The sequence below is a fragment of the Rhinoraja longicauda genome, chromosome 6 (genome assembly GCF_053455715.1).
Source record: "Rhinoraja longicauda isolate Sanriku21f chromosome 6, sRhiLon1.1, whole genome shotgun sequence".
NCBI lineage: Eukaryota > Metazoa > Chordata > Chondrichthyes > Rajiformes > Arhynchobatidae > Rhinoraja > Rhinoraja longicauda.
The window spans coordinates 30,816,779-30,841,315 of NC_135958.1; the positions used below are offsets into that span (position 1 = coordinate 30,816,779).

The window sequence follows — 24,537 nt, forward strand, 5'->3', positions numbered from 1 at the left end:
CTATTCCCTGCACTTCCATGTGCCTATCTAAAAGCTCTTAAACATCTATCATACCTGCCTCCTGCAGCTCCTCTGGCAATGTGTTCCAGACCCTCACCACTCTCGGTGAAAGAAAGCTTGCCCTGCACATCTCCATTCAACTTTCCCTTCTCACCTTATAGGTATGCCCTCAAGTTCTGGACATTTCCACTCTGGGGAAAAAGGTTCTGACTGTCTACCCCATCTACGCCTCTCATAGTTTTATACACTTCGTTCAAGTCTCCACACAACCACTTATGTTTCCAGAGAAATCAATCCAAGTCTATCCACCATCCAACTCTGTATCTGGAACACTCTAACCCAGGCAGCATTCTGGTAAATCTCTTCTGCACCCTCTCCAAAGTCTCCATATCTTTCCTGTAATGGGGCAACCACAACTGCATGAAATACCCCAAATGTGGCCGAACCAAATGTGGTTGGGTGGGGCTACATCATGACTTCCTGACTCTTATTTTCAATACCCCTTATTTTCAATGCCCTGGGCAATGAGGGCGGGCATATCATACATTTTGTTTTCCATCCTATCTACTTGTGCTGCCACCTTTAGTGAGCCATGAACTTGGACTCCAAGATCCCTCTGCACATCAATGCTGTTAAAGGTCTTGCCATTAACTGTATAGACTCTCCTTGCAGCCAACCACCCAAATGCAACATCTCACACTTGCTCGGGTTAAACTCCACATTCTGTGCAAATATTCTATGCAAATAGAACAATAACAATTCTGCTTCTTTTTCCACAGCTGATGCCTGAACTGCTGAGTGTTTACAACATTGTGCTTTTTTAAAAATTTCAGAACTCCAACATCTGCAGTTGCTTACTTTTTATATTTATCGATCAATTGAATTTGGGGTTAGGGGGTGTGGGGGGCTGTGCTTGAGGGGACAATTGGAAAAGTGCAGTGACCTCAGAGTGGCATCACAGAGGATTTGGAAAAAAGGATGCAAATTTTAATATCAAGGCAATTCTTCAGAGGATGTCAATGTAGGTCAGTCAGCACAGGGCAATGGGTGATCGATCACAACTACTTGAGTTGAGAGAAATGGCAGAGATATTGCATACAGTATTTTCGCTACAGATTCCAACATCTGCAAATTTTTGTGCCTCGTATTATTTTGCATTGGTCTTCAGAGTACAATAAATTACAAACATGACTATTGGTATAGATAATCAATGGGGTGTACAAACAGAAAGATAAACAATCCTCATCACCGGAAAAAAAGTACTAGGCAAATTAACCGGACCGAGACCAACATGTCACCTGCATTCTGGGCTCTTGAGTGAAAGTGGTTGTACTGGCTATAATGTGCCAAAGTTTGCTGGGTTAGTGATGTTCCAGAAGATTGGAGTAATGGCATTCGTTTAGTAGCGTCATATGTACCGAGATAAAGTAAGCAGTTTTCTTTTGTGTGCACATTAAAAAAAGTGTGCAATTCCAGAAAATCATACCACACTTGAGAACAATCAAACCACCCTGGCCACACACTCATTTCACACCTGCCATCAAGGAGCCTGAAAACTGTGATTCCAGGTTATCTTTTTGCACTTTTATTGTTTGTTTGGTTTTGTGTGTGTGGGTGCATGCGTTGGTGTGTATGTCTGAAGAAGGGTCTCGACCCGAAACGTCACTCATTACCTCTCTCCAGAGATGCTGTCTGTCCCGCTGAGATACTCCAGCATTTTGTGTCTATCTTCGGTTTAAACCAACATCTGCAGTTCTTTCCTACACGTTTGGTGCGTATGATGTGTGTGTATGTGTATTTATGAAATTCAGTAAATATTTATAAGATTCAATATGGTGTTATGGAACGAAAATCATGTTTGTCAAATTTCCTAGCATTCTTTGAGGAGGTTAGAAACAAGTCAGATAAAGGAGAAAGGGGGAAAAAAGTGGGAACCGGTACTTCCATTTGATGAAATATCACTTAAAAGATCAGATTGACCTTAACATATTAGCATGGAAAATGGATTAACTAACTAACAGAAAAGGGACATTTGGAATATATGGGTCATTTTAGGATTTGCTGTCACTCTTCCCCCAGTTCTGAAGAAGAGTCACTGACTTGTAACTTTAACTGGCTTCTCTTTCCACAGATGCTGCTTGATTAGCTGAGTTTTTCCATTAGTTGTTTTCGTTCATGTCCCAAGTGCTGTATGTGAATGGGAGCCATAACTGCAAACCTTTTCTACGTTTGTTGACAAGGGTGGACTAGTTTTTAGAATGTTAGCAGGTGAAGTAGGTTGAGAACTCCAAATGGACAACTTATTCAAAATACTCTGCTGCTAGCAATCATTACTTTTCTTCTCAGTAGAACCAATCTTCTCAGCCATAAACGTGGGCAAGTGAGCCTTCCCCAAGCACATCAGCCACAAAGGAACGGAAATTGTATGGTTGAGTTTCTGGCCCTCGGGTCTTCAGGTGTTTCTTTTTGCTAAAGTGAAAAAATCAATTTTAAAATGCCACGTATTTTGCCTACCTGATGCAAACAGACTTGTTGCATTTCTACAGCTTACAATACAGGGCATCCCATATTCTCGTGCAACAACAGCACCTGATAGGAAAAGAAAAGCAAATGATTTATTTAAAATATAAATGACCTAGCATGTCATTGGGCTCCAAATCATTATTCTGAATATCTGCTAAATTTATAATTGTTCATGGTCTCGACCCGAAACATCACCCATGCCTTCTCTCCTGAGATGCTGCCTGACCTGCTGAGTTACTCCAACATTTTGTGAATAAATACCTTTGAATGGTATAATAAGAGATACTTTAGTTTTCGTTTTTTAGCGATACTGCATGGAAACAGGCCCTTTGGCCCACAGTGTCCGTGCCAATCAATGATTATCCGTACACTCGTGTAGGAAGGAACTGCAGATACTGGTTTAAACTGAGGATAGGCACAAAAAGCTGGAGTAACTCAGCGGGTCATTCTTCAGTCCGAGGATGGGTCTTGAAACGCCACCTATTCCTTTTCTCCAGAGGTGCTGTTTTACCCGCTGAGTTACTCCAGTTTTCTGTGTCTACCTGCAAATTAGTTCTCGGTTTTCTCAGTATTGCATCCTACACACGAGGGGCAATTTTGCAAAAGCCAATTAACCTACAAACTGGCATGTCTTTGGAATGTGGGAGAAAACCGGAGCACCCGGAGAAAACCCACATGGTCACGGGGAGATAGTGTAAACTCCATACCACGGCACCCATAATTAGCATTGGCTACAAGGAGAGGTCAGACAGAACCCATAGTCATAATCTTCTCATGTTTTCAGGATTAAATTCCATCCACCATAGTCCTGCCATTTTATCAACTCACCCTGGTGAATCTAGGCCAAAGACTGCACACCTTTTTAACAATACCGCTAAAGTCAATGTCATCTGCGAACCATGGCCATGCATTTGGATGCAGTTGTTAAATGTATCCAACAAAAAGCAAGTGTCCTTAACTGATCCCTGAGGTATATGATATTGCAAAGGTGACCCCCAGATATGGCGGCACAGTGGCGCAGTGGTAGAGTTGCTGCCTTACAATCCTGACCACGGGTGCCGTCTGTACGGAGTTTGTACGTTCTCCCCGTGACCTGCGTGGGTTTTCTCCGAGATCTTTGGTTTCCTCCCACATTCCAAAGACGTACAGGTATGTAGGTTAATTGGCTGGGCAAATGTAAAAATTGTCCCTAGTGGGTGTAGGATAGTGTTAGTGTGCAGGGATCGCTGGGCGGTGCGGACCCGGTGGGCCGAAGGGCCTGTTTCTGCGCTGTATCTAAAAAATATATATATCTTTCCTTATCTTTTATTGCAGCCTGGGATACATCTCATCATGTGCCAGGAATCTACACAACTTTAAGCACAACACCATGGGCTCAGCAGCACAGCGCTAACTATAGAGTTTTTGATGAATGAAAAACTCAAAGTCCTTGTTTTCCCACCTGAAATCTTTAAGCACCTCATCTCCGTCAGGCTTTAGTGATACAGCGCAGAAACAGGCCCTTCGGCCCACCGAGTCCACGCTGACCAGTGATCACTTGCACTATACTACACACCAGGGACAATGTACAATTTGACCAAAGCCAATGAACCTATACACCTGTACGTTTTTGGAGTGCAGGGGAAAACCCACGTGGTCACATGGAGATTGTGCAAACTCCGTACAGATAGCACCAGTAGTCAGTATCAAACCTGGGTCTTAGGGGCTATAAGGCAGCAACTGTACCGCTGCGCCACTGTGACACCCCTCCTTTCTGTCAAGAGACAGAACTAATTTGCAATGGCCAAGTTCCCAAGCTTGGGATTATAGATTGATGACCTTTGGGGAATGCAGACTTAAAGCATAATCCACACTGAGTGTGGTCTTGTTATTCTATTAACACATGTATTTATAAGCTTCAAGCTTTTATTTTTTATTTAGTAGAATGCACTAACTGTTGGATCAGAGGTTAAAGTTTAATTTCATTTTGAACAGATGGATTTAATAAATTAGTCCATACAACTTACTTGTACTGACTGAAAAAAACCATACTTTTTCTATACATCTAGACCTCAAATACAGCTTGTTTCCGAGAATACATTGCAGATCCTTAGAATAAATTAAAGATGTGGGGATCTGGAGAGCAGTCTGAAGAGGTTTACCAGAATATTGGCTCCATGGGGTTAGACAGTCTTGGATTGTCTTCTCTAGAATAACAGAGTTGATATAGGTTATGAGAGACAAAGAGAGGCAGTCCGAACCTCGCTCTCAGGCAGAAATGTCAAAGACTGGACACCATATCTTTAAGGTGAAAAGGGCAGGGTTTAAACAAGGTACGTTTTTTTACAGAGAGTGGTCATTACCTGGAACCTGTAGCCAGGGGTGGTGGTCGAGGCAGATACGATATTGACATTTAAGAGGGTTTTAGTTAGGGACACGGATGTGCAGAAAATGGCGGATCAGATTAGTTTATATAGGTTCGGCACAGACAATTCAGGCTGAAGAGCCTGTCCCATGCTGCACCGTTCTATGTTCGCTGATGCTTCAAAATGTTCAGTTCCTTTTTGAATATTTCTGGGGACAGTCAATGTTAAAGAAGGTATAGTTTGCCGATCTTACCATGTGATAGCAGTCCTCCGATCTCAGTGACCATCCCTTTGAGCAGAGGGTAGTATGGGCTCCAGCCTATGTCTGTGCTTGTTGTAATTAAAATATCCCCTTCTTTGATGCAGGCAGCGTCCAGAATGGTTTTCACAACACGAGCTGTCCCCTTCACAAGCCCCTGGCTCACCGTCATACCTACAACAAATATCAAACAAGTCTAAAGCTGCAGAATCTACTGATGTGGGGAAGGTCTGCCTTCTGAGATCTTCACTCTCCATTGAAGAGTTTCCAATCCAGTCTTTTCATCTTATTCCCTCTGTAATAACTCAGAGAGGGATTCCAATGTTGTAGAACTCTGAATACAATCAGCTCACAATTCAGAACAGACCAGTGCAGACCGATCCAGATGCCTGGTTCGGCAACTGCTCTGCCAAAACAGCAATAAATCATTTAGACAGTTGCGAATGCAGCCCAGTCCATCATACAAACTAGCCTGCCCCCTTCCAATAAACTTCATGCTGCTGCATAAACCGACTACTCACACCCCAGCCAATCTCTCTTCTCCCCTCCCCTGTTGGGAAGAAGATTCAAAAGCTTAAAACCAGATTTAAGACCGGTTTCTCTCCCCTGGGTTATCAAACCCATGAATATATATAATCTATCTTGTTGTTGCCCTTGCACTTTCTTTCTATCTGTACTTTCTCTGTATCACTATATTCCGCACTCTGCTTATTTTCTCTTTTGCATTAGCTGACGTTCTTGCCTGTGAATAGGAAGGAACTGCAGATGCTGCTTTATACCGAAGATAGACACAAAGTGTTAGAGTTACTCGAGTAGGTCAATGAGCATCTTTGGAGAAAACGGATGGGTGACATTTTGGGTCAGAACCCTTCTTCAGTTTCAAGGAGTCTGAAGAAGGGTTATGTCTTGAAACGTCATCTATCCTTTTTCTCCGGAGATGCTGCCTGACCTGCTGAGTTACTCCAGCACTTTGTATCTATCTCGGTTCTTACATATGATATGATTGGCTTGGATTTCACTGTATCTCGGTACACGTGACAAGAGTAAACCAATACCAAAAATACTGAGGTGCAAACAAGATAACATGACACTTCTGTAGCAAACCATGAAACTTCCTCTGCAATCTATTATCTGAATAAAATATGCTTTTCTGCAGGTATGAGATTATATTTGGATGAGAGGCAGATGGAGGAAACGGGTTGTTTGAGATAGATGCTCTTTATTGACCTAAATTTGACAAAAAGTAACTTCTAGTGGTGCTCAAAGGGGATCTCAGATTTCTTTTGGAGGGAGGACACTGCTGTTTCTAATTATATTTTTTGTTCTCGTTTTTGGAAATACAGATTATATGGCTAGATTTTAATTCAGAAGAGAATTCAGCCATGGGGCAAAAGAAAACCACCAGTATGTGGAAGCTACAAGAGTTCCCTGAGGTTTGTTTTAACAAGCTGGGCTCAAACCAAAAGTGACACACTTGGATGATTGCCAGACAGCATAACATCTGTTCATTGATGTGACTTGAGCAACAATCATATCGAAATAAGGCACTGGGGTGGCACAGTGGTACAACTTGTGCAACTGCTGCCTTGTAATGTTAGCTGACCTCGGGTGCTATCTGTATGGAGTTTGCACGTTCGTGTAAATTGGCCTTTGAGCATTAGAATCTGTGGAGGGAGGTGGGTGAGGAATTGATGGCACTTTGGAGAGAATAAATTTGGATTGGATGAGTATGGGATTAGTGTAAGTGGGTGGTTGATTGTCAGAGTGGACTTGATGGGCCAACAGGCCTGTTTCCAATGCTGTATCTACTTTTTTTCTCTAAATAACAATTCCATTCAATTTTGTGTCATTGGCAGTGAAGAATGAAGGCTTTGAATACAAAACTCAGTGTAAAGTAGATGAACACATCGTGGGCAGAATTACCCATGTCTGAGTTTTTAAACAAAAAAAACAAGGAGAAGCAATTAAGGCAAAAGCTTTGTGCCTTATTGCTCCAGACCCCAAAAAACAGAAGGTATTCCAGATTCTCACTACAAACTCCTGTTATATAAAGTATTTTAAATCTTAAAATCTGATTACAAATTTGCACTAAGACTGATGGGATAAATTCAATTCAACTTGCCACCTTCCCTAATTAACAACACAAATCGCTGCCTACCTTTCAGTATGATCTTTGCTCCGTTTGTCTCACTTTGACATTGTTCAATCGGCTGAGGTTTACTGATGTTCATTTCCTGAAACCGGAGATCCATTTGTTTCCGCAGTAATTTTCTTCGAAGCTGGGCTCTGCATTAACAAGAGAACACATGTGTAAGATGATCATTAACATGGAAATTACTGAAAGGGTAGTCAGTGTTTAAGCAAAAAGGTGCAACCGCGACTCGGCAGCATGGTGGTGTATCTGCCTCACAACTCCAGTGACCTGGGTTCAGTCTTGATCTCTGGTACTGTCTCCTTGCAACCCCATGGGTTTCATTAAAGCTGCTATTATTTCCTCCCACATGCCAAAGACAAGCAAGTTGGGAGGTTAATTGGTAATGACAATTGTTCCTTGCATGAAGATGCATGACAGAATCTCGGGGAATTTGATGGGACTGCTGGATTAATGTTAATGAGTGCTTAATCATTTATTTTGTGCTGTAATACTCTATGACTCTAACATTGACTAAATAACATGAATCGATCTGTGCCTCACCTGGTGATCATCGTTGCTGATCTCTGCTGAAGAACATGTCCAATTTCAGAGTGTGTTAAGAAGAACAGCAAATCCTCATCTGGCAAATAACCCTGAAATTTTAAGGAAATGTTTAATATCCCAACAATTGGGACTGTTGAAAGAACGGGAACTCTAAAAAATGAAAGGCAATGGATTTCAGTTTGAAGAAGTGTGGAGCTAAGGCTGGTAAATTAGGTTGAAGAACAGGGCAGTCACGGTGGCGCAGCGGTAGAGTTGATGCACAACAGTGCTTGCAACGTCAGAGACCCGGGTTCGATCCAGGCTACGGGTGCGGTCTGTACGGAGTTTGTACCTTCTCCCCGTGACCTGCGTGTTTTTTCTCCGAGATCTTCATTTTCCTCCCACACTCCATAGACATACAGGTTTGTAGGTTAATTGACTTGGTGTATGTGTAAATTGTCCCTAGTGTGTGTAGGATAGTGTTAATGTGCGGGGATCGCTGGTCGGTGCAGACTCGGTGGGCCGAAGGGCCTGTTTCCGTGCTGTATCTCTAAACTAAACTAAACTAAACTAATTGAATGGTGGAATATATCCAAGGAAATGAAATGGTAAACAGACCTTTTAAATGATCAAACATTTGCGGCAAGAATAACAAGTGAGTGGCCAGTTTTGACACATTTCCTAGCATATTAATGCACTTATTGCCTTTACTGACAAATTGGTAATACTGTAAATTAAAAGTATACACTTCTGATTAGACCAAAATGTTTTCTTTGAAGGCAGCATATTTTCCTGGATCTCACAGAACGGCCACAGGATAAATGACTTCCAAAACTAACAGGCCTTCATTCCTGATGTTTTGTGTGCGCTATGCCAATTATAATAATGTAATGTATACAAAAGACTATTACAATTGGGTCACATGCAGAATTTCCTTCAGGTGACCTAGAAGTGCGCTAGACATCAAATGTATGTTGGAATCAGAACACATTTCCAGCAGCATACCATCATTTCACATAACATTTGAGTTTTTGATAAAATTGAACCATGTAGCACATAAAATTGTTGTGCCCTGCAGTAGCTGGATGTTCCCATTGAAATCAGCCTGGTTGGATAAAGGAGTTGAATACACAACTCCTGTCTGGGGGGCAAGCAACCAGTAGAAGTTGGTGCTCTATATATTATGTGCCATAATCCGTTTTTGAAGAACAACTTTTATGAGCAGTCAATGTGTTTGGAGGATTCACCACCATGACTTATGGGAATATATTGAATAGACTGGGATTGTTTTCCCTAAGAGGCTCAAGAATGACCTGATGGAGATATTTAAATAAATGTTTAAATAAAAATGTTTATTATTATTATTATTATATTTAAAATTATGAGAGGCATAGATCCATAGATCGTCAAGATCTTTTTTTCTCCATAGTAGAGGTATCAAAACCAAGAGAGCACAAATTTAAGGAGACAGCAAGGAGTTTTAAAAGGAGATTTGAGGGGAAAGTTAAAAATAAAACCCAGATTAGTTAATATCTGGAACACATTGTCAGGGAAGATGATGGAATTGGATACGATCACCACATTTAAGCGGCTTGTAGACAGGCATTTGAATTGGCGAGGTATTGAAGGATATGGTCCTAATGTGGGCACATGGGATGAATGTCGATGCCGTAAATGTGATGGGCTGAAGGGTCCATTTCTTTGCTCAATGACACTCTGTTTAGTTAGAAACATAGACGTCAAAAATAGGTGCAGGAGTAGGCCATTTGGCCTTTCGAGTCAGCACCGCCATTCAATATGATCATGGCTGATCATCCAAAATCAGTACCCCGTTCTTGCTTTCTCTCCAGTTATGTTTAGTTTAGAAATACAGGGTGGAAACAGGCCCTTTGGCCCACCGAGTCAACGCCTACCAGCAAACACCTAAAAATTTACCGTTTTATGTAAATTAACCTACCTGTACGTCTTTGGAGCATGGGAGGAATGTATGGCAGGAATCGTACGGCAATCTTATGTATGGCAATAATCTTACCGATTAGTATGCAAAAAGGAATTTCACCAATGGTACATGTGATAATAAAGAACCATTGAGATATAAGGTGGACACAAAATGCTGGACATGCAGCATCTATGGAGAGAAGGAATATGTGACGTTTCGGGTCGAGACCCTTCTTCAGACTACTTCAGCATTTTGTGTCCACCTTCGATTTAAACCAGCATCTGCAGTTCTTTCCTACACATTGAGATATATATATATATATATATATATATATATATATATATATATATAAGTATAAATGATTTGCATGTAACATTTGCATGTAACATATCCGCAACAACCCGGACTTAATAATTAAACCCGCTGACAAGGGAGGGGCTGTGGTAGTCTGGCGTGCTGACCTCTACCGCACCGAGGCCAGACGATAACTATCAGACACCTCTTCCTACCTATCCCTGGACCATGACCCCACCGATAAACACCAGACCTTCATCAGCAGCACCATCACCGACCTCACCAACTCCGGCGATCTACCCCTCAGTGCCTCCAATCTCATAGTTCCCCAGCCCCGCACGGCCCGATTCTACCTCCTACACAAAATCCACAAACACAACTGTCCCGGCAGACCCATTGTCTCTGCCTGCTCATGCCCCACCGAACTTCTCTACCTACCTCGACTCCATCCTATCCCCCCTGGTTAAATCCCTCCCCACCTATGTCCAAGACACCTCACACGCTCTCCATCTCTTGGATAACTTCCGGTTCCCAGGCCCCCACTCCCTCATTTTCACCATGGATGTCCAGTCACTCTACACTTCCATCCTCCACAAGGATGGTCTCGAAGCCCTCCGTTTCTTCCTCGACCATAGAACCAGCCAATCCCCATCGACCAACACTCTCCTCCGCCTAGCAGAGCTGGTTCTTACCCTCAACAACTTCTCCTTTGACTCCTCCCACTTCCCACAAACCAGAGGCGTAGCTATGGGCACTCGCATGGGCCCTAGCTACGCCTGCCTCTTTGTCGGGTACGTCGAACAATCCCTGTTCCAGACGTACACTGGCCGCATCCCCGAACTCTACCTCCGCTACATCAACGACTGCATTGGTGCTACCTCTTGCACCCATGCAGAACTCACTGACTTCATACACTTCACCTCCAATTTCCATCCTGCCCTTAAATATACCTGGACTATCTCTGACATCTCCCTCCCATTTTTGGACCTCACCATCTCCATCACAGGAGAAAAACTAGTGACGGACATTTTCTACAAGCCCACCGACTCGCACAGCTACCTGGACTACACTTCTTCCCACCCGGTCCCCTGCAAAATGTCTATCCCCTACTCCCAATTCCTCCGTCTACGGCGCATCTGCGCCCGGGATGAGGTGTTTCAGACTAGGGCTTCCGAGATGTCCTCGTTTTTCAGAAAAGGGGCTTCCCCTCCTCTATTATAGATGAGGCTCTCACTAGGGTCTCTTCTACATCCCGCAGCTCCGCTCTTGCTCCCCCTCCCCCCACTCGCAACAAGGACAGGATCCCCCTCGTTCTCACCTTCCACCCCACCAGCCAGCGGATCCAACATATCATCCACCAACATTTCCGTCACCTACAACAGGACCCCACCACTGGCCATATCTTCCCATCCCCTCCCCTCTCTGCGTTCCGCAGAGACCGTTCCCTCCGCAACTCCCTGGTCCACTCGTCCCTTCCTACCCAAACCACCCTAACCCGGGCACTTTCCCTTGCAACCGCACGAGATGCAACACCTGTCCCTTCACCTCCCCCCTCAACTCCATCAAAGGACCCAAACAGTCTTTCCAGGTGAGACAGAGGTTCACCTGCACCTCCTCCAACCTCATCTATTGCATCCGCTGCTCTAGATGTCAACTTATTTATATCGGCGAAACCAAGCGCAGGCTCGGCGATCGCTTCGCTGAACACCTGCGCTCGGTCCGCATTAACGCAACTGATCTCCCGGTGGCCCAGCACTTTAACTCCCCCTCCCATTCCCAGTCTGACCTCTCTGTCATGGGCCTCCTCCAGTGCCATAGTGAGGCCCGCCGGAAATTGGAGGAGCAGCACCTCATATTTCGCCTGGGCAGTTTGCGGCCCGGTGGTATGAACGTCGACTTCTCCAACTTCAGATAGCTCCTCTGTCCCTCTCTTCCCCTCCTCCTTCCCAGATCTCCCTCTATCTTCCTGTCTCCACCTATATCCTTCCTTTGTCCCACCCCCTGACATCAGTCTGAAGAAGGGTCTCGACCCGAAACGCCACCCATTCCTCCTCTCCCGAGATGCTGCCTCACCTGCTGAGTTACTCCAGCATTTTGTGAATAAATCGATTTGTACCAGCATCTGCAGTTATTTTCTTATACTGCATGTAACATAGACAGGTTGGTTAGTAAGTTTGCAGATGACACCAAGATTTCTGAGGTTGTGGACTGTGAAAGTATACAGCAGAATATATGAAATGTTAAACCTTTGCATATGTGTCATGGAAGTGAATAGTTCAGTTATTTCTTGGTAGACAGAAAAGGATTTAATGTACATAAATTTAGAATTCTTTGGTTATCCATTGCTCATAATCTGCACAGATATAAAATGAAAGTTTGTTTTGTTGAACAAAAGACACGTATAAATGAGTAAGAATCCTCACCTCCTGTACCATAAGGTTGGCCAGCTTCCAATAGGCAGTCTTAAAGACATCATTCATTTTGATCACTTCGGCCTTCAGTAGTTCTCTATCAGCAACAGCCTTCCTTGCCTTTGGCAGCACCAAGCGCAGCATGATCCTACAATGACAAAGTGCACATGTACATTATGTTTATCCCAAAATGCTGCACTGGAGCATTATCAAGCCACTTAGAGAAGTGATTATCATAACTTTTAAGATGAGAAATTCTGAGCAAAGTTCTTGCATTCTTCTTTGGAGGATATCACCACGCACTGACAGTAATCAATCTGTTCTTTCCTTCAAGAAGATTCACTTCACTCCCATAATGAAAATCCACCCAAGGTACATCTCCAGTAATTCAAGACCAATATGTTTCAGCAATGTCTGCTAACTCATTTCACATACTTTCTAATCCATGTAACTTTAGACTTCAAGGAACCAATGGCTTCCTCTGGAGACCACACTGCTTTTTTAAAGGCGGGCTTGGAACTCTGCAAAGTTGCCTGGATTGCTGGTAGTAATTTTTTTGGATCATTCCTCCATGATTTTTCATGCAGTTCAGCCTGCAAAAAAATGTCGAGAATATAGTTAAAGTCACGATCTGCTGAGATGTCATTGTGTGGTTGGAATGTGGAACTTGCTAAGCATTGTGGAGAGCATCCTATTGGGAAGCATCACAACTTGGTTTAACATAACCTCTACCGAAGACAGCAATTAACTGCAGAGTTGTGAGCTGTGGTTGTAGCCCAGTCCATCACACAAAGCATCCTCCTCACCATTTAAATAATACGCTTTTTGCGTTTCATTTTACCTGTCAAGATGAACAATTCCTCATTTTCCTGCAGTAAACCTCATGTGCCAGAACTTCGCCTGTGCACTTAGGCGAGACCAAGCTCAGGCTCAGCGATCATTTCGCTGAACACCTCTGCTCGGTCTGCCTACCTGATCTCCCAGTTGTTCAACACTTTAACTCCCCCTCCCATTCCCACACTGACCTTTCTGTCCTGGGCCTCCTCCATTGTCAGAGAGAGGTCCAGCACAAATTGGAGGAACAGCACCTCATATTTTGCTTGGGGAGCTTGCACCCCAGCGGTATGAACATTGACTTCTCTAACTTCAAGTAGCACTTGCTTTCTCTCTCACTCCACCCCCGCCCCCTTCCCAGTTCTACCAGTCTTACTGTCTCCGACTACATTTAATCTCTGTACTGCCCACTCCCCTGACATCAGTCTCGACCCGAAACATCACCCATTCCTTCTCTCCAGAGATGCTGCCTGTCCGGCTGAGTTACTCCAGCATTTTGTGTCTTCCTTCCAATAATAATTTACATCTCTTTGTTTCCTTGTGTCCTCTTCATAAGTTACATTCCCACCTTCTTGCATCATCAACTAATTCACCAACCATACCTTTAAAGCCTTCGCCTAAATCACTTATCCATATTCAAGATTCAAGATTCAAGATAGCTTTATTTGTCATCCAAATTGGACGAAATTCAGTCACCCACAGTCCAACAACAAAAGCATTAAAATAGGCAGATTACACAATAAAGCATTAAAATAGGCAAATTACACAACCCCAAAAACACACAAAAAAAGAAACATCCATCAAAGAAACATCCATCACAGTGAGTCTCCTCCAATCCTCTCCTCACTGTGATGGAAGGCCACAATGTCTTTTCCCTTCCCCTGCCGTCTTCTCCCGCGGTCAGGTTGTTGTGGTTGTTGTGGAGGCGGTCCGCAGCGGGCCGACCCAAACCCCGCGATCCGGGGCGGGCGAACACGCTGCCGCTGTTGCTGCACGTCGGGGCGGTCGTGGCTCCCGACATTGAAGCCCCGCCCAGCAGAGAATAATCCCGCGGCCTATTTTAGGCCGCGCCGGACGGTGAAATGTCCGCGACCCAAGCCCCGCGATCCGGGGCGGGCGAACACGCTGCCGCTGCCGCTGCCGGAGCTCCCGATGTCGGCATCCACGCGGCCCGAGCCTAAGGCGAGTCGCAGCTGCTCCCGCAGCCTCCGAAGACGGCCGGCTCTGCTGATGGTAAGTCCGATCCGCGGGCTCTGCGAACCAGAGCCCTGGAGGCCGCCAGCTCCAGGAGTTGGGCCGATGGTAGGCCGCAGCAGGAACGGAAAACTCTCATATACTAAAACTCTCATTTGTTTGTTTGTTTGTTCCTGAACTACAGCCAAAACGGTACACGATAGCGCAACAATTTTAGGCCCACCTTACTCACCATCTTCCATTTGGTGCTAATGGAAGAATTTTCATTGAAATTGGTGTTATATTTTTTAAGTTATTCACATTTTAAAGTTTAAATCTATCTCCTAGGGAGAGAGGGGGAGGAGGGAGAATAAGGGGGGTTTAGGGGGATGGAGTGGGGTGGACGGGAAGGGGGAAGGAGAGGGGTGGAGGGAGGAGGGAGAAGGGAGGGGAGGAGAGAAGGGGGAGGAGGAGGGAGGGGAAGGGGAGGGAGAAGGGAGGGGAGGAGAGAAGAGGGAGGAGGAGGGAGGGGAAGGGGTTGAGAGGGAGGGGAGGGAGGTGGGAGGAGGAGGGGAGGAGGAGGGTAGGGGAGAGGGGGAGGGGAGGAGAAGGGTAAGGGAGGGAGGGAGGGAGGGAGGAGGGATGGAGGGGGAGGAGTGTGTGGGAGAGTAGGGGAGGTGGGAAGGGGGAGAAGGGAGGGGGGAGTGGGGGAGGAGAGGGTGTTGCACCAATGCAGGTTTGGGCCCAATGGGTCCACTTGGTCTAGTACAAAATAAAAGTGCGTTATGAGATCTTGTAGACCAGCTGGTTTAATTATCAGCTACCTGAAACTATTTATATTTGGACCAATCCAAATGTTATACTGAATAATCTGTTTGCACTTAAAAAAAAATCCCAATTACAAAATAGGGCATAGAAAAATGTGCTGTGACAATGGATTTCTTGCATATTTAATTTTCTAAATGCTATAAAATCAAGCATGGTCAACTCGTCCACATTGTTTGGATTGTACTACAATACTTACCTCTCTGAGGCAGCGGAAGCCATGCTTCTGTAGAAATTTCTGGAATTTCTCACCAGTTTCACCACTCTCCTGGGATAGCAGCCAAAATATTGCTGCCTGGTTAAAAGAAAGATTGCAACAAATTTGTTGTCCAAATTTCCCATCTGCAACATACCTAAACGTTACATTCTCATCTATCTATATACTAAAACTCTTGTTTGTTTGTTCCTGAACTACAGCCAAAACAATATACGATAGTGTGACAATTTTAGGCCCACCTTTCTCACCATCGTCCCTTTGGTACTAATGGAAGAAGTTTCAGTGAAATTGATGTTATATTTTTTAAGTTATTCATATTTTAACATTTAAATCTATCTCCTAGGGAGGGAGGGAGGATAAGGGGGGGCTGAGGGGGATGGAGTGGGGGGAAGGGAAAGGAGGGAGGGAGGGGTAGGGGTGGAGGATAGGGTGCTGAACCAAAGCAGGAGAGGTTTGGGTCCACTTGGTCTAGTATTATATTATTCTTATATTATAAATTATTATAAATAATTATAATATATTATTATGTATACATCAGAGAAGCCATTTGACATATGATAAAATAGATTATGAAACGTCACCTATCCATGTTCCTCAGAGATGCTGCCAGATCCGCTGAATTGTTCCAGCACTTTGTGTCTTATTTTATAAATAAATAAATTGGAGATTTCCAATTAATGCCACCTCCAATTTAGTTCTCTGTAGTCTATTCTGTCCTGCGTAATAAATTCTTAACTGTTGTTTATCCAACTTCAATGGTGTGGTGTGTTGTGGTAAAAGGACTACCAGAAATTAAAAAGTAAAATTAAATTGGGGGTAAAAGTTCTTTGCAAAATGCAAATAAATCCACATAGTTGGATGGCTTTGGAACTATTTAACACGTTCAACTTAGGTATTAATTTTATACTTAAAAAGTAAAATGCTCTGTACCTTATTTCTAGATTATGATGTTCTAAAGGGCTGTGATTCCATAAAAGTTTGATTATTTTACCATGTTTGCGATTCAGCAGTGTTGAGAAACGATTAAGGACATTTTGTATTGCACTCTTGCAGGAATCCAAAAAAAAACCATTAGGCAATTCCTTTGGGTGGTTCATAGAGCAAATAATATTCTCAGTGAAACTAACAAAGTTTTTACAGGATTCAACTGGGTGGGTGCAGAAAGAATCCCTTGGCTGAGGAGACTAGAACCAGGGGTCACAGTCTCAGTATAAAGAGTAAACAATTTAGGAATGAAATGAGGAGACATTTCTTAATTCAGCAGGAAGTTACATTTTGGGATTCTCTGTAGTGAATCAGTCATTGCTTTCACTGAAATTGGAGATTGATTGGCTTCTTGATATTAAGAGAATCAACCGAAACAGACATAGAGCAGAAAATTTGAGCTGAGGTAGAAATACCATGATAATAAAAAATGCAGTTGTTTCATAAAGGTAAAATGGCCTAGTCCTGGGCCTAATTTTTGTGATCTTGATTGATTGATTGATTGATTGATTGATGATACACCATGGAAATAGGTCCTTCATCCCATTATCATCTCAATGGTGTCAGGGAAAGTGCAACGAGACCTGGGTGTCCTTGTCCACCAGTCACTGAAAGTAAGCATGCAGGCAGTGAAGAAAGCTAATGGCATGTTGGCCTTCATAACAAGAGGATTTTAGTTTAGGAGTAAAGAGGTCCTTCGGCAGTTGTATAGGGCCCTGGTGAGACCACATCTGGAGTATTGTGTGCAGTTTTGGTCTCCTAATTTGAGGAAGGACATCCTTGCTATTGAGGCAGTGCAGCGTAGGTTCACGAGGTTAATCTCCGGGATGGCGGGACGGTCATATGAGGAAAGCTTGGAAAGACTGGGCTTGTATTCACTGGAGTTTAAAAGGATGAGAGGGGATCTTATAGAGACGTATAAAATTATGAAAGGACTGGACAAGCTAGATGCAGGAAAACTGTTCCCAATGTTGGGGGAGCTCAGAACCAGGAACCACAGTCTAAGAATAAAGGGGAGACCATTTAAAACTGAGGTGAGAAGAAACCTTTTTACCCAGAGAGTTGTGAATTGATGGAATTCTCTGCCACAGAAGGCAGTGGAGGCCAATTCACTGGATGTATTTAAAAGAGAGTTAGAGCTCTAGGGGCTAGTGGAATCAAGGGATATGGGGAAAAGGCAGGCACAGGATACTGATTGTGAATGATCAGCCATGATCACAATGAATGGTGGTGCTGGCTCGAAGGGCCAAATGGCCTCCTCCTGCACCTATTTTCTATGTTTTCTATGAATCCATGCTGACCATCAATCATCCATTCACATTAGTTCTATGTTATCCCATTTTCGCATCCACCCCCTACACACCAGGGGCAATTTACAGATCCCAAATAACCTACAAACCTGAAAGCCTTTGGGATGTGGGAGGAAACTGGAGCATCTGGAGGAAACCCATGCAGTGACAAGGAGAAGGTGCAAATTCCACATGAACCTGGGTCACTGTGCCGCCTTCCAAGAGGATGGGGAATTAATGCTGATTTTCAAAGATATCCACATGTAAAATATACTTAAGCAAATCTTATTACACCAGCAGCATTTGTGGTCCCTTTAATTATGGACCATTGGTCAGATTACACAGATGATAATGTCACTTTAATTTTTTTTTCAAGCTTATTTCCAGTTATGGAAAATATGACTTATTCTTGGGATGAGGTGCATAGAAAGTGTTCTCTGGAAAACTCTGCTTGGTTTACAATAACACTCTTATTTCTGAAGAAGGGTCTCGACCCGAAACGTCACCCATTCCTTCTCTCCCGAGATGTTGCCTGACCTGCTGAGTTACTCCAGCATTTTGTGAAATAAATACCTCTTATTTCAGAAAGTGGGTTCACAACTTGAAAACATCACAGGAGTAAAATTCAGCTTCGGGTGATGCAAAACCAACCACAGTAAATCAACCATTTGTTATGCATGCATGCAATTATCATTTTCAATTATTTTTTTAATTGCCCAGTAAAGTAAGTTTTGGTATCATCTAAACAACAAACCATCCCACAAACCACTAAACAACAAACCAACCAGCTCTGAAGTGATGTTACCAAGGTACAGTTGTTGTTAAACACCGCACATCCACAAGCTTCATATTATCTGGTGCCCAGAATTGCTCTTTACCTCTGGATCCAGCTTGAGAAACTCTGTACTTTTTCTTTGGGCTCGAATGGTTTCAACGATTGCCTAAAGTAAAGACAGAAGCCGAACAATGTTTCTTTGGTGTCCAAAAACGATGCTAAAACTCAAATGTCTATGTTTAAGGCATCCAATATCTTTTCTAGTCCAGCAGCTGTTGTACATCTCTGTGTGACCCAGAAGATAGCAACCCAGAATTGGCTTTCCTAACATTTGACCAAATAAAATGGCATATGGATGGACGACAAACTCCTCCCAGCATTTCCTATCTAATAATCCCCTTGTATCCTCAAAAGGTTCCAGTAAAGTACAATCTAAATTGTGCTGTGAAAAGTTCATTGACAAATTAGTTTGGGTTAAAAATAAAGATACAATGTGTAAACCGGCCCTTTGCTGCACCAAGTCCACATTGACCATCAATTATCCATTCGTACAAATTCCGTTATCACACTTTTTCATCCAATCCCTGCACAATCCCTATAGAACTATTTACAGAGGCCAATTAACCTACAAACCCACATGTCTTTGAGGATGTTTGTGGAAGCTGAAGCACCCAGAGGAATCTCATGTGGTCAGAGGAAGAATGTGCAAACTACGCACATTACACCTAAGGATACGATCAAACCTGGGTCTCTGGTACTGTGAGACAACAGTGAATTAAACTATAGATCTTAGCTTTCTGTCTGCAAATAGGTCTTATGTCTTCTGGTTCCATCCTCTTTATCACTGGCATAGAAATAACAGCAATAAGAGTCATTTATTCAATGTGTTTCATTATAATAAGCTCCACACTTCCATTGCAACCTCACCAAACATCCTCAGATATTGGAATTGATTCATTCTTACATTTTAATAAAAGGAGCAATATAGATTTGTCTTACCTCCACAAATACTGGAATATCAGCAGACACAATATCTGAACAGGTGCTGTACAATATGGCAATGTCTGCTAAAAGCTCAGAAGTCCACTCTGCCAAATAAATATTCGAAGAAATGTGAGAATTCAGTAGATTATGTTAGCAAACTATATCAATGTTTTGGCACCATTACTGTATCTTCATTTTGGTAAATCTTCTTAACACACAATCATTTTTGCTTCTACGTAACTTTCTAAATGCTTGAGGGTAGTCATCCACACCAAAACCTTTTCAATGGTACCATGAAAAAGGCAGATGAACATTGTATTAAGCTCATCTATTGCATCTAGTGGTTCCCAATGTGGCCCCTTTACATTAGCGAGACCAAACGTAGACTATACAACCGTTTAGCCAAACGCGTGCTCGGTATGCCAAGGCCTGCTTGATCTCCCAGTTGCTAACCATTTTAACTCTCCTTCCCATTCCCATACTGAACTTTATATCCCGGGCCTCCTCCATTGCCAAAGTGAGGCCACACACAAACTGGAGGAACAACACTGGGCTGGGCTAGATCTTCTACGCTCTGCAATTTCTAGCGGTCTTAAGCAGAGTATAGCCAAACCAAGCTGTGATGTAATCAACAGTAAGCTTTCGACTGTGCATATGTAGAAATTTGTAAGAGTCATTGAAGACATGCCAAACTTCCTCTGTCTCCTGCGGAAGTAGAGGAAGTAGTTGGTGTGCCTTCTTGGCTGTTGTGTCAATGCGGTTAGTCCACAACAGATCAAGGCTTACTCACTGCTTGGAGTCTGTTCCACCTAACCTCCACCGTTGTGTGAAGAAAGTCAGTTTGTTGGACATGGGAAGCGATTGCAGGCAGCAACTTTTTGCAATGGGCTGGGACCAGAATAAATAGGATAAATGTGATATTCTGTGAGGCAGCTGATAGAGATGCTGTCTCATAGTGCCAGAGATCAGGTTCGATCCTGACATTTGAGTGCTCTCTGTGTGGAGTTTGCATGTTCTCCTGTGACTGCGCTGGTTTCCACGGACTGCTCGGGTTTTCTTCAACATCCTAATGATGTGTGGGTTTGTAAGTTAATTGGCCTCTGTAAATTGACCTTATTGTGTAAAGAGTGAATGTGAAACTGAGTTAACATAGAACTGTTGAGAACAGGTGCTCAATAGTCAGGGTGGACTAGATAGGACAAAGGGTCAGTTTCCATGATGTATTCGTTCAATTCAATCAATCAACCTCCAACGTGCAGGAGCTTATTGTTACAGAATGAATCGCAAGAACTAATAAACTGACCCAAATGATTTGTTATTGTCTGGTTTCTACAAGAGGGTTTGGGTACCATCTTGTTCCTCATCTGTTAATAATGGAAAATAGCAAAGGTTCCCGCACAATTCAGACCATTTTGTGCATGACCATATAATGGGTGAACCTTTGGATTGAATGTTGTATATGGTAGAGCATTTAGTGACCATCCAACCAACTGCAAAGAGGCACCCGGCAAATGGGTGTTACATACCTGTTTTCCCTCCTGACAAAACTGAGACAAGAACTGCATTCCACATTCCAGAACTACTGGATTTTGACACTGATGTAGTCCAGGCCTACAGATAACAAAAAGAAAAGGCCAACATTACTGCTGCTGGAGGCGAACTCCAAATATATTCCCCATAAAGGCACTTGTCTCTCCATTAATCTAAAAACTATTTTCTACTTTCTTCATTTCACATTGTTAAATTTTCAGCATCAGATAACAGCTGATGTATCATGCAGTCCCCATTAGATGTGTAGGAAGGAACTACAGATGCTGATTTACACCGAAGATAGACACAAAATGCTGGAGTAATTCAGCGGGACAGGCAGCATCTCTGAATGGAAGGAATGGGTGATGACCCTTCTCCAGGTCTGACCCGAAACATCACCCATTCCTTCCAACCAGAGATGCTGCCTGTCCAGCTGAATTACTCCAGCATTTTGTGTCTATCTTTAGTCCCCATTAGATGTACTTTGAACACAAAGTACTTCTTATCAGAGTCCATTGGTTCTGGATGAATCATGTACTGAAATAATCTCAGTACATCAAAAAATAATCTCAGTACATGATTCATGTACTGATGTGCTCGGTACATGAATCATGTACTGAGATTATTTTTGAGCTTTTCTAAGCCCTGTTATACATTGTTTCTCCATCTTGGCAACATATCTTGTCCTGAAGGTACTCAGTTTTTCCAATTATTTCTTTACTATTAATAATCCTTATGATAATCCTTCGCAAGCAGATTTAAAATACCACATCACATTGTTCCCATCTGAGTCAATCAAGATATCTACCTCAAAATAGTCACGCAGTTGCATATCTATGTTGTGGTAATACTTTTGCACGTTGCTTGCAGGTTGAATCTGGTAAGTCGTCATCTTCTTCATTAAAATATTTGCCTGTGACCCCGCAGTTCGCAAGTACTGGAAGTGAAGCAAATTTACTGCATGGTAGGCATGTAGGCTTAACACGCATGCACTAGGCATGTAGGCTTAACACGCATGCACTAGGCATGTACGCACTTAACATTCTGTTACATGAATGGGGCTAAATCTTGTAACATAAATGATGGATCAGTTACGATAATTAAGGTGGTTTGGTGTATTTCATCAATATTGGGATGAAAACTAAAATAAGCTGCAATATTTTCCCTGACCTGAAATAAATGGATAAATTACAAGATTCCATATGTTTAGTTTATACGGCAGACTGATTATTAAGTTACTAGACTCTCTCGTACTGTTCTTCAGCAAAAAAATGTTACCTGGAATGGTTGAATTTGATGTTGAACGCTGAAGACCTCAATGTGCCCAGATGAAGGCCTCATTGAAACAGTGCAAGAGGTCACAGACAGATAGATCATAATGGGAGTAGGATGGAGAATTAAAGTGGCAGCTCGTGTCTGTGGACTCAAGTGGTCATCCAGTCTACACTTAATTCCCCAAATATAGAGGAAACCATATAGTGAACACCAAATGTAATACAGTCGATTAGATAGTGTAGCTGAATTTGCTGCTTCAGCTGCCACTAATGATTGGGTCCCTGGATGATGGGAAGGCATGAGGTCAAAGATGCATCACTTTATTAATATTGCTTAAAACAATTTCACCTACTCGTCTTTCTCTGTATCAAAATTGGCCTGAGCTGTTGTGGGTTATCCATCCCCAATATTACTTCAGTTTATCTCTGGCAACAAATACTGTCTTATTTGTTGAACAGTTGCAATATTTTAGTTCAGTTTAGGTCAGAGATGCAGCATGGAAACAGGTGTTTTGGCCCACTGAGTCCACGCTGACCAGCGATCATCTGTACACTAGTTCTATCCTACTCACTAGGGCTAGTTCACAGTGGCCAATTAACCTACAATCTTGTGTAGAAAGGAACTGCAGCTGCTGGTATATAACGAAGATAGACACAAAGTGCTGGTGTAACTCAACGGGTCAGGCAGCATCTCTGGAGAAACAATGGAGAAGAAGAAGGGTCCTGACCCGAAACGTCACCCATCCATTTTCTCCAGACATTCTGCCGGACCAGCTGAATTACTCCAGCACTTTGAGTCTATCTACAACCTACAAACCCACATGTCTATGGAATGTGGGAGAAAACTGGAGCACCTGGAGAAAACCTATGTGGTCACAGGGAGAACATACAGACGTTTTTCTTTTGGATTCCATTCTATGCTGTTGCTCTGATTTACATTTCACAGCTTTTACATATCCCTTTGTTGTTTTTTTCTCTCTCTTTCTCACTATCTCTCTCCTCATCAAACGATCCACCAGACAACTTTGTAAACAGTGTATCACCAAGGTAATGCTAGCCTCACAATTCCAGAGATATTTCTCATGTACCATCCATCCTTATTCCTGGTAACTTAAAAATAACATTTCTCTCTTTCTAAATTTTGATAAAGGATCTTCAACCTGAAATGTTAACTCCATTTCTCTTTCCGTTGTTGTGTCTGACCTACTGAATGTCTCCAGCATTTTTTTTTTACATTTCAGATTTCTAAAATCTGTGTATTTTTTTATTTTCTGTTACTCTTACCTTTATTAAATTATTATCTGTTTAATTTAAAAAATACTTGTAGGTAACCTTTGGTTGGCGCTGTGGGAAAGTAGTGGAGTTGCTGCCACAGCGCCAGAGACCCGAGATCGATCCTGACAATGGATGTTGTCTGTACGGAGTTTGTACGTTCTCCCCGTGAACGCTTGGGGTGGTCTCCAGGTGTTCTGGTTTCCTCCAACACTCCAAAGATGTACAGGCTTGTAGGTAAATTGGCTTCAATAAAGATTGTAAATTGTCCCTAGTGTGTGGGATAGTGCTAGTGTAGGTGGTGATCGGTGGTCAGCATGAACTCGGTGGGCCAGAGGGCCTGTTTCCACGCCGTATCTCTAAAGTCTAAAGTTTAAAACTTTTGCCATCATGTTGGCAACATTCCTCACTCCACACCTATATTGCAGAACATTTATAAGAATCATAAAAGTATATGTTCGATCAAGCCAAGGGGCGTGGCTGTGTTCTGCAGCTGCGGCTCACCGGCAGTCTCTCTGTCTTTTTTTTGTTTTTTGTCTATTGTCATCGTTTAATGTACGTTTTGTTCTATTTTTAACTCTGTGTATGTGGGGGGGTGGTGGGGGGGTTGGGGGAAACCTTTTTTCTAATCTCTTCCTCAACGGAGATGCGACCTTTACCGTGTCGTATCTCCGTTCGCGCTACGGCCTAACACCGTGGAGTCGGCGGCCTCCAGCTGGGATCGACCTCAAAGACTCCGGTCGCAGGGCCTGGACTTACCATCCCGGAGGCTTCGGCCGTGGGCCCTGCAGACCGCAACATCGGGAGTTCGCAGGTCCCTGGCTGGCGACCGGTTTTTGGGAGCTCCAGCCGTAGCAGCTTCGACCGCCCCGAAGCGCGAGGTACGATCGACCCGCTCACAGGCCCTTCATCACCCTGCGTTGCTCGGCCGC

The 24,537-nt window shown here is 43.2% G+C and overlaps 1 protein-coding gene across 1 annotated transcript in view; it reads right to left on the reverse strand.

The window, feature by feature from the left end:
• The window catches only part of LOC144594854 (rifampicin phosphotransferase-like), a 120,521-nt gene that overhangs the window by 1,616 nt on the left and 94,368 nt on the right, over positions 1–24,537 (reverse strand). The window contains exons 25-35 of the mRNA XM_078401767.1: positions 21,868–21,996; positions 21,056–21,140; positions 19,545–19,633; positions 18,649–18,711; positions 15,480–15,575; positions 12,884–13,041; positions 12,461–12,596; positions 7,823–7,914; positions 7,286–7,413; positions 5,122–5,301; positions 2,515–2,589 (exon numbers count right to left, since the gene is read on the reverse strand). Coding sequence (XP_078257893.1) covers positions 2,515–2,589; positions 5,122–5,301; positions 7,286–7,413; positions 7,823–7,914; positions 12,461–12,596; positions 12,884–13,041; positions 15,480–15,575; positions 18,649–18,711; positions 19,545–19,633; positions 21,056–21,140; positions 21,868–21,996 — 1,231 coding nt within the window. The remainder of the gene's footprint in view (positions 1–2,514; positions 2,590–5,121; positions 5,302–7,285; positions 7,414–7,822; positions 7,915–12,460; positions 12,597–12,883; positions 13,042–15,479; positions 15,576–18,648; positions 18,712–19,544; positions 19,634–21,055; positions 21,141–21,867; positions 21,997–24,537) is intronic.